Source organism: Pan paniscus, chromosome 7, assembly GCF_029289425.2.
Source record: "Pan paniscus chromosome 7, NHGRI_mPanPan1-v2.0_pri, whole genome shotgun sequence".
NCBI lineage: Eukaryota > Metazoa > Chordata > Mammalia > Primates > Hominidae > Pan > Pan paniscus.
Window position 1 is genome coordinate 36,054,882 of NC_073256.2, and position 10,097 is coordinate 36,064,978.

The following is a 10,097-nucleotide window of genomic DNA, read 5'->3' on the forward strand; positions in this document are numbered from 1 at the left end:
ATTCTGTATTATTTCCAGCAAGAACTGCTTGTTAAAGAGAGTCTGTTCCCTCCTCCTCCCACCGCACCATGTGATCTCTGCACTGCTAGTTATCCTTGCCCTCTGCCCTGAGTGGAAGCAGCCTGAGGCCTTCATTGGAAGCAGATGTTGGTTCCATGCTTCTTGTACAGCCTGCAGAACGATGAGCCAAATAAACCTCTTTTCTTTATAAACATCCCAGTCCTAGGTATTCCTCTATAGCAATGCGAAATGAACTAACACAGAAAATTGGTACCAAGGAGTGGGATATTGTTATAAAGATACCTGAAAGTGTGGAAGCAGCTTTGGAACTAGGTACTGGGCAGAGAATCGGAAGAGTTTGAAGGGCTCAGAAGAAAACAGGAAGAGGAGGGAAAGTTTGGAATTTCTTAGAGATTGGTTATATAGCTGTGACTAAACTGTTGATAGAAATATAGACAGTAAAGTTCATGCTGACAAGGTCTGAAATGGAAACAGATAACTTATTGGGAACTGGAGAAAAGTCACCCTTGTTAGGGCTTAGCAAAGAACTTGGCTGCATTGTGTCCATGCCCTAGGGATTTGTGGAAGGCCACACTTAAGAGTGATGTCCTAGGGTATCCTAAAGAAGAAATTTTTAATCAGCAAAGTGCTCAAGTAGTGGTGGGTGTGGCTGGGTTTAAAAGCTTAGGATCAGCTGGGCAGGGCGGCTCACGCCTGTAATCCCAGCACTTTGGGAGGCAGGCGGATCATGAGGTCAGGAGATCGAGACCAGCCTGGGCAACACGGTGAAACCCTGTCTCTATTACAATACGAGAAGTTAGCCCGGTGTCGTGGTGCACACCTGTAATCCCAGCTACTTGGGAGGCTGAGGCAGGGGAGTCGCTTGAACTCGGGAAGAGGAGACTGCAGTGAGCTGAGATCAGGCCACTGTACTGCAGCCTGGTGACAGAGTGAGACTCTGTCTCAAAAAAAAAAACAAAAAAAACTTAGGCTCAAGATCAATTACAGCAGCAAAGGAATGACCTAAAGGTAGAATTTATTATGAAAAGGGAAGCAGAGGGTAAAAGTTTGGAAAATCTGAAGCCTGGCCATGTGGCAGAGAATGAAAGAGCATTTCAGGAAAAGAATCCAAGGGCACAGTTGAGAGACTGCTTGAATCATGTGCTAGTAGCTAAGAAAGTAAGAGAAAGGCCTTATAGCCATTTTGGAAATCTTTGAGGAGCCCCTCCCATCCCAGGCCCAGAGACTCAGGAGAATAGAATAGTTTTGTGGGGCAGGCCCTGCTGCTCTTCTGCCCTGCACCACCTCGGGATGCTACTGCCCCTATCTCAGGTGCACCAGCTCTAGCCTTCACTTAAAAGGTCCCAGGTGTGGTTCCAGATGGGCGAATAAGAGCAGAAGAGGCCAATAAGTAGAACAGAGAGGCTGCTCCAGAGGGCACAAGCTATAAAAAAGCCTTGGAGGCTTCCACATGTTGTCAAGTCTGCATCTTTTCAGAATGCAAGAGTGATGGAGGCTTAGCTTCCACCTAGATTTCAGAGGATGTATCAGAAAGCCTGAGTGTGCGGGCAGAAGCCTGCTACAGGGGCAGAACTAACACAGAGAGTCCCTACCAGGGCACTGCCTAGGGGAGCCATGGGAACAGGGCTCATGTGGGGATCCCAGAATTAGAGAGCCACCAGCAGTATGCACCCTCACCTTGGAAAACAAACAGACATTCAACTCCAACCTGTCAGATCAGCCATGTGGGCTTCACCCAGCAAAGTTAGAGGGGTGGGGAGGGCCAAGACTTGTTTTTGATTTTCCAGGCTCACAGCTGTAAGGAACTTGCCTCAAGCTCAGATGAGACTTTGGACTTTTGAGTTGATGCTGGAACAAGTTCAGATTTGGGGGACTATTGGGAAAGGATGCTTGTAATTTGCAGTATTTGAAAGACATGAGTTTTGGGGGGCCAGAGGTGCAATGCTATGATTTGGATATTTGACCTCCTCCAAACCTCATGTTGAAATTTGATCACCGGTGTTGGTGGTGGGGCCTAATGGGAGGTGTTTCAGTCATGGGGGGCGGACCCCTCATGAATGGCTTGTTGCCCTCCTGGAGGTAATAGAACTAATAGCGTGAGTTCTTGCTCCATTAATTCATGTAAGAGCTGGTTAAAAGGAGGCTGGCACCTCCCCTCTCTGTTGCTTCTTCTCTCTCCGTGTGATCTCTGCGTACACCTATTCTCCTTCACCTGTGCCACCAGTGGAAGCAGCCTGAGGCCCTCACCAGATGCCCAGTCTTGAATCTTCTGGCCAGCAGTACTGTGAGCTGAGTAAACCTCTTTCCTGCATAAATTATTCAGCCTCAGCTATCCCTTTATAGCCACATAGATGGCCGAAGGAGTGATACAGTGGAAGCCAGGGGCTGCTTAGGAGATAGTATAAATGTCTGGATGGTAAGTGGCTTGGCCCAGGGTGGTATCAGTGAATGGAAGGAAAAGAGGCTGAGTTCAGGCTCTGTTTTCAAGATGAAGTCAAAAGAATTTGTTGCTGGATTGGATGTGGCTTAGGAGAGGAAAATTTAAAACAAGTGAGACTTGGAGGTTTTTGTCCTGAGCAATTGTCATTTGCTGATAAAGGGAGCATCAGGAAGGAGCATGTCTGAAGGGGCATTCAGAGGTCAGACATGCTAAATTTGAGATGCTAAATTTTGGAGATGCTAACTTTGACATGCCTACTAGTCTTTCAAGTGGCCGTGCTGAATAAGCAACAGGATATTTAGATCTGGAGTGTAGAGGCGGGGTCAGGACAGGAGCTAGGGCAGCTTTCAGCATATAAATGCTGCAAGGGTCACGGGATTGTGTGAGGTCACTTAGAGAGTGGAGAGTAGTTAGAGAGGAGTGATCAGGCAGGTAAGGAAAATGAGGAAGAGCTGCCACAGACTGAAGAGTTGTCAGTGACACAGGAGGAAAACCAAGGCAGCACAGGGTCCTGCGAGCCATGTGAATCGAGTTTTTCAAGAAGAGCGTCATCAACTGTATTCTAACAGGTGTTCTGGAAAATCCTTCAGATTGAGGTCTTTATCCTGGCATTGAAGGATCTAATTCTCAGAAACTGCTTTTTTTTTTTTTTTAATGATACTTTAAACAGTGGTAGTGTTACCGGAAAGGGGTCCTGATCCAGACCGCAAGAAAAAGTTCTTGGATCTCGTGTAAGAAAGAATTGGGAGTGAGTCCATAGAAATAAAGTGAAAGCAAATCTATTAAGAAAGTAAAGGAATAAAAGAATGGCTTCTTCATAGGCAGAGCAGTGGCATGGACTGCTCAGCTGCTTATACTTACGGTTACTTCTTGATTATATGCTAAACAAGGGGTGGATTATTCATGAGTTTTCCGGGAAAGGGACGGGAAATTCCTGGAACTGAGGGTTCCTCTCATTTTTAGACTATATAGGATAACTTCCTGATGTTACCATGGCATTTGTAAACAGTCATGGCGCTTGTGGGAGTGTCTTCTAGCATGCTAATGCATTATAATTAGCATATAATGATCAGTGAGGATGACTAGAGGTCACGTTCGTGGCCATCTTGGTTTTGGTGGGATTTGGCCGGCTTCTTTACCGCAAGCTGTTTTATCAGCAAGGTGTCTGTGACCTGTATCTTGAGCCAACCTCCTGTCTCATCCTCTGACGAATGCCTTTACCTCCTGGGAATGCCGCGCAGTGGTTCTCAGCCTTATTTTACCCAGCCCCTATTCAAGATGGAGTCTCTCTGGTTCGAATCTCTGACAGTAGGTGGGTTTTTTGGAGTGGGGTTCTCCAAAGGAATAGAGAAAGGAAGGGCTCGCTACATCTTGCTACATTTTCCTCTCCATAGTATCGCTTTCCCACCTTCTCAGCTTTGTTCTTGGAAAAGTGTGTGTGTTCCTGTGGGGTGTTTCATGAAAAATGGAAAAATGAGAGTGGCTTCTCTCAGTGTATATAACTAACTGGGAAGCAACTGAGTGGCTCAGAAAAATATATGGTGTGGTTAACTGGGGAGCTACTTTTAGGGATGGCCTTTCGGCTTTACTGCCCATCAGGGAGGAGAAAACCCAACAGCTCTTGCGCTTTGATATTAATGAATGTGCTTAACAAGAAATCTCATCCAGGCTGCAGTCAATGATTCTTCAAATGAATTTGTTTTCTCCTCCAACACAGTTCTATTGAATTAGGCTAATAGGTCACTTTTGATGAATAAGATTTGATTGTGATTCTCAGTTGATGATGAATAATCATGGTCCTTTTTCCTGCTTCCTTCTTGCTTTGTAACATTTGTTTATTTATTTTGGATATAAGGGTTTTGGGGTTTTTGTCTGTTTTTTCTTTTTTTTGAGACAGAGTCTCACTCTGTTGCCCAGGCTGGAGTCCAGTGGGGCGATCTCAGCTCACTGCAGCCTCCGTGTCCCAGGATCAAATGATTCTCATGCCTCAGCCTCCCAAGTAGCTGGGACTACAGGCGTGTGCCACCATGCCTGGCTACTTTTTTTGTATTTTTTGGAAGAGATGAGGTTTTACTGTGTTGGCCAGGCTGGTCTTGAACTCCTGGCCTCAAGTGATCCACCTTCCTTGGCCTCTCAGAGTGCTGGGATTATAGGCATGAGCCACTGCACCCAGCTGGAGATGAGGTTTTGACCAGCATCTCCTCACTGAGGGGATCCAGTGTGTGCCTTGGAAAAGCACCTGCAGCTCTTCCAGGAAGAGGGGGCTCTCATCCCCAGCATCAAGTTCTGTTTGGCTTGGAACTCCATGTCACATCAAACAAAGAATCTCATAGTGCATGAGATATGTGCAAATAAAGTGAAAAAGCAACAATATACTAATTTCTAAGTGGATGGAGAGGCAATGGCATGAGCCAGAGAAAGCTCTAGACTTGGAGTCAGAGGGTCTGTTTTTTCACTACCTTCTTGATGACCTGGAGTGAACTACTTGGCATCTATACATTAAAAAGACTAATATCTGCTTTGTTTCCACCACAAGTTTATCATAGAGATCTCATGTGACAACCATAAAAAAACAAATAGCACTTAGCTAGCAATCACTTACTGTAGGTCAGTTGCTAATTTCAGCATTTTTGACATATTAACTCATTTAACTCCCACGGTTATTATGAGGTAGTTATTACCATATCATTCTCAATTTATAGATGAGAAAAGTGAAACAGAAGAGGGCAAGTAGCTTCCCAAGGTCACACAGCCAGTAAGTGGCAGGCCTGGACCTGAAGCTAGTAATGATATTTAATGGTTCTTGAATTTTGCCACCTATTTCTCTATAAATTATACGATGCAATAGTCTCAAAAATGCAATGGTAATGGACGTTCACTTATAGTATGAATTCTTGTATTTTTTAGGTCTTTGAAAAATAACCAATTGACATAGTTAGGCTGAAGAGTGATATTCTTTTAAACAGTTAGACATGGGATTTGGGAGTCACTCAATTCCAGTACCGTCTGGGTATCTTTGGGGACACTAGGCTGGCTCCTTTAACTTTGCATCATTACCATCAAACCACAGGCCAATTCTGTGGTCAGGCAGCTGGACCAGCTATATGGTTACATCAGCTGGTGGGGCTATTTGGTCAAAAGGTGAAATTATTTTGCATAGATAATAGCAAATATTTGGATGCATAATCTCCAAAATCAGATAATCTGATGTTCCTGAGTAACATAGATACACAAGATGTGATAGCTTAGAAGTCAGACAAGTAGCTCTGTTTGTCTAAATTCCATAGGATTTACAGATGGTGATTGTCATTTCTGGTAGCTTGAATTCCTGTTACATGATACACAGAATACCAAATTAGACCTTAATCCAGAGGTTCATTAATTTCACAGGCATTAAAGTATTTATGGGGCACAGATTTCTTGGGCATGATAATGGTAGGCTTTTCTTTTTTTCTTTCTTCCTTTTTTTTGAGAGAGAGTCTTGCTCTGTCACCCAGACTGCAGTGCAGTGGTACAATCATAGCTCATCATAAACTCGGACTTGTGGGCTCAAGTCTCAGTCTCAGTCTCCAGGCATGTGTTACCACATTAAACTTATTTTTTTTCCCTTAATTTTTGTAGAGATGGGGTCTTAGCATATTGCCCAGGCTGGTCTTGAACTCCTGGCCTCAAGCAAACCTCCCAACCTGGTCTCCCAAAGTGGTGGGAATACATGTGTGAACCACCATGCCTGGCCTATTATTTTCTATCTTAAGAAAAAAACTAACTTTTACCTTATTGCAGAGCTGAGGCTGATGCTTCACAATTGATACTGCTGGATTAATGTTCTTTTGTTGGTCTGGCACATTCCCAACTGTTGCAGTGCTTTTCCTTCGAGGAGGCTGGGAGCGTATGCATGGGAACCATTGTCTACCCCCACCTATCATTAGAACCCAGGGTAATAAACCACATGTGCAGGGTCAGCAGAATAATGGGCAAACAGCCGATTCAACAGCAGATGTTGGGGGTTCTGCCTTGGAGACTAGGGTTCAAGGTCACAGCTCTACTTCCTGGAAGGATTGAGAATGCTCAGTAAGGCCTATAACCAAGAGGAACCTTAGTAGGGGAAAGAAGGGAATAAGAGACTCGGGCCTACGAGAAGAAAGAGGTCATAGCTGGACTTGAAATCATAGAAAATAGAGCAGGGCTCAGGGATTGAGGCACTGAAGCCCAAAGAGTGAGACTTGGTTGTTGACACTGAGCCAAGAGATCCCAAGGGCAGGATTGGTTCTACAGTCAGGGCCAGACTGAACTAAGAGTGGAGGCCACATGGCTCCCGTTTCAAAGGGCGACACACAAAGGAAACCAAATTCATCATTATACAGTTGAGTCCAAATCAATTGTGTTTTTTATTATACTTTTCTCCTGATCTATCACATGTTCCCATTTTCTACAAATGCACTGTCATTCTCTCAATTGGCCAAGGGCTGTGTGGTTATTCAAAATATGTACAGAATGTTTATCTTCATGTAGTGAAATGAGCACTTTGGAATAGGAATCAGAGGCCTGACTTCTGCTCTCACATTCTGCCACTAACCAGCTGAGTGTCTCTGTACAGTTTATTCAACTTTTCAGGGAGGGCCTCCTTTAGTTTTTAAATCTACAACATGAGGGCTTGACCTAAATGATCTCTAAGGATCTCATAAGTTTGAAAATTTTGTAATTCTACGGGTATCTATCGAGGTGGCCTTTGAGCTTCTGCAGACAGATGGTGAAACTGAAACTCTGCAGTCCCTTTTCCTTTCCTTTCCTTTTCCTATCTTTCTTTCTTTCTTTCTTTCTTTTTTTTTTTTTTTTTTTTTTTTGAGACAGGGTCTCACTGCCGCCCAAGCTGGAGTGCAGTGGTGCGATCTCGGCTCACTGCAACCTCCACCTACCGGGTTCAGGCAGTTCTCGTGCCTCAGCCTCCCGAGTAGCTGGGATTACAGGCATGCGCCACCATGCCTGGCTAATTTTGTATTTTTAGTAGAGATGGGGTTTCGCCATGTTGCCCAGGCTGGTCTCAAACTCCTGACCTCAACTGATCCACCTGCGTTGGCCTCCCCAAATGCTGGGATTACAGGCATGAGCCACCACACCTGGCCTACAGTCCCCTATTCATTCTTGTTGAGTGGACACAACTGTGTGGCTGCAAGGGGCTTAGCTGAGATTTTTAGAGTCTGGTGGCCCACCACAGGCAGAACAGTGGGGGCACTCTTCCCTGGATGCAGGCAATAAGGGTGCCTTACTTATAGAGAAGGCAAAAATGACAATAAAAGTAACTTAAAGTCAGTTAGCTTTTTATTATCACTATCTGCCAGCAACTCTCAACAATGTTGGTGATAAAATACTCCTTCCCCAGAGACATTTTGTTAGTGAAATTCTAAATCGTTCTTACAGTTATAGTTGAGTTTTGATAATTTATATTTAAGGTTCAGATTAGTATACATTTAGTATTTACTCTTTAATGATAAACAGTTTATTCTATCTAGACATTGCCAGCCCCTGACAAATGTAATGTCTGCTTTACCATTTGTTTTGAGAGAAAGTTCACTGTGGTTCAAAATCTTGGCTGGGCAGAGTGGCTCACACGTACAGTTGCAGCACTTTGGAAGGCCTAGGTGGGAGGGTTGTTTGAGGCCAGGAGTTTGAGATCAGCCTGGGCAACATAGCAGGACCCCATCTTAAAAAAAAAAATTAGCTCAGCATGGTCTCACATATGTGTAGGCCTAGTTACTCAGGAGGCTGAGGCAGGAGGATCACTTGAGCCCAGGAGTTCAAGGCTGCAGTGAGCTAGGATCATGCCATTGCATTCCAGTGTGGATGACAGAGTGAGATTCCGTTTCTAACGTTAAACACAAAATATTTTGCGTGCACTTTCAGCACAGTTTGTGTTCCCAGTCTCTGTGGAGCTACATATTTCTGTGTTTAAACAGTAGAATCAAAATGAATAGTGACAACATATAGACTGCAAAGTAAACAAACAGCCTTGAATGGCTTTAGTTCTGCTGTTTTGTGTGACCACTTGGAGACTATGAGACGGTGTGAACTACAGGCAGTAATATTTTTGTTTTCTAAGGGCAAATTTTAGCTCATACATAAACTGTTTTGCTGAATTTGAATAATATCTTTGGAGCTGAAATATATTTTTAATGTTTTAAAATTAAAGAATCAAAAAATGATCATTACATGACTTTCACTGAAAACAGTATTGAGGATACTAATATTGAGGAGGGGAGGATTAAAAAGTTATCTTTTCTAGAGTTACCTAAAAGTTATGAGGGCTGGGCATGGTGGCTCACTCCTGTAATCCCAGCACTTTGGGAGGCCAAGGCAGGCAGCTCACCTGAGGTTAGGACTTCGAGACCGGCCTGGCCAACGTGATGAGACCCTGTCTCCAGGTCTCTACTAAAAATACAAAAATGAGTTGGGTGTGGCGGCGGGCACCTGTAATCTCAGCTACTCAGGATGATCAGGCAAGAGAAACCCTTGAACCTGGGAGGTGGAGGTGGCAGTGAGCTGAGGTTATGCCACTGCCCTCCAGCCTGGGCGATAGAGTAAGAATCTGTCTCAAAAAAAAAAAATAGTTATTGGCCTCAAATATTCTGAAAATGCCATTACTACAGCGCATTTCTCTCTCCTTATGTTTGTGCAGTTACTGGCCAACACCTTCCCAAGAACAAGCGTCCAAAAGAACCAGGAGAGAATAGAATCAAACCTACCAACAAGAAGGTGAAGCCCAAAATTCCTAAAATAAAGGACAGGGACTCAGCCAATTCAGCACCAAAGACACAGTCTATCATGATGCAAGTGCTGGATAAAGGTCGCTTCCAGAAACCCGCCGCTACCCTGAGTCTGCTGGCGGGGCAAACTGTAGAGCTTCGATGTAAAGGGAGTAGAATTGGGTGGAGCTACCCTGCGTATCTGGACACGTTTAAGGACTCTCGCCTCAGGTAAGCATTTTTTTTTAAAACTGTGTAGGGTTGAGGATTTGTAATAGTTAACAAAATTCCTTCTTAACTATTATTACACATTGTTTCTGACATGTTCCATTTTACCCTAATAGATCATAAAAATAGAAGCTCAAAGGGCAAAAGTCATAGATTTTATTTGTTTACCCAGTTAATAAAAACAATTGCAGGCCGGGTGCGGTGGCTCATGCCTGTAATCCCAGCACTTTGGGAGGCCGAGGTGGGCGGATCACGAGGTCAGGAGATCGAGGCTATCCTGGCTAACACGGTGAAACCCTGTCTTTATTAAAAATACAGAAAATTAGCCGGGTGTGGTGGCGGACGCCTGTAATCCCAGCTACTCGGGAGGCTGAGGCAGGAGAATGGTGTGAACCTGGGAGGTGGAGCTTGCATTGAGCCGAGGTTGTGCCACTGCACTCCAGCATGGGCGACAGAGAGCGAGACTTCATCTCAAAAAAAAAAAAAAAAAAAAAAATTGCAAATCCTACCAACATTTGTTGAAAGAGTGAAATTTTATAGGAAACCATGTGACAATACCATATGACAATTTTCTATGAAAATGTATGGTGAGTGAAATTTTATAGGAAACCAAAATGTTATAGAAAACTATTATGCATAGAGATGGATGTTTAAAAATTCATATTGTA

At 44.0% G+C, this 10,097-nt stretch overlaps 1 protein-coding gene across 1 annotated transcript in view; it reads left to right on the forward strand.

The window, feature by feature from the left end:
• Window positions 1–10,097, forward strand: part of PDGFRL (platelet derived growth factor receptor like) — a 68,081-nt gene that overhangs the window by 5,163 nt on the left and 52,821 nt on the right. The window contains exon 2 of the mRNA XM_008977313.5: window positions 9,135–9,432. Coding sequence (XP_008975561.1) covers window positions 9,135–9,432 — 298 coding nt within the window. The remainder of the gene's footprint in view (window positions 1–9,134; window positions 9,433–10,097) is intronic.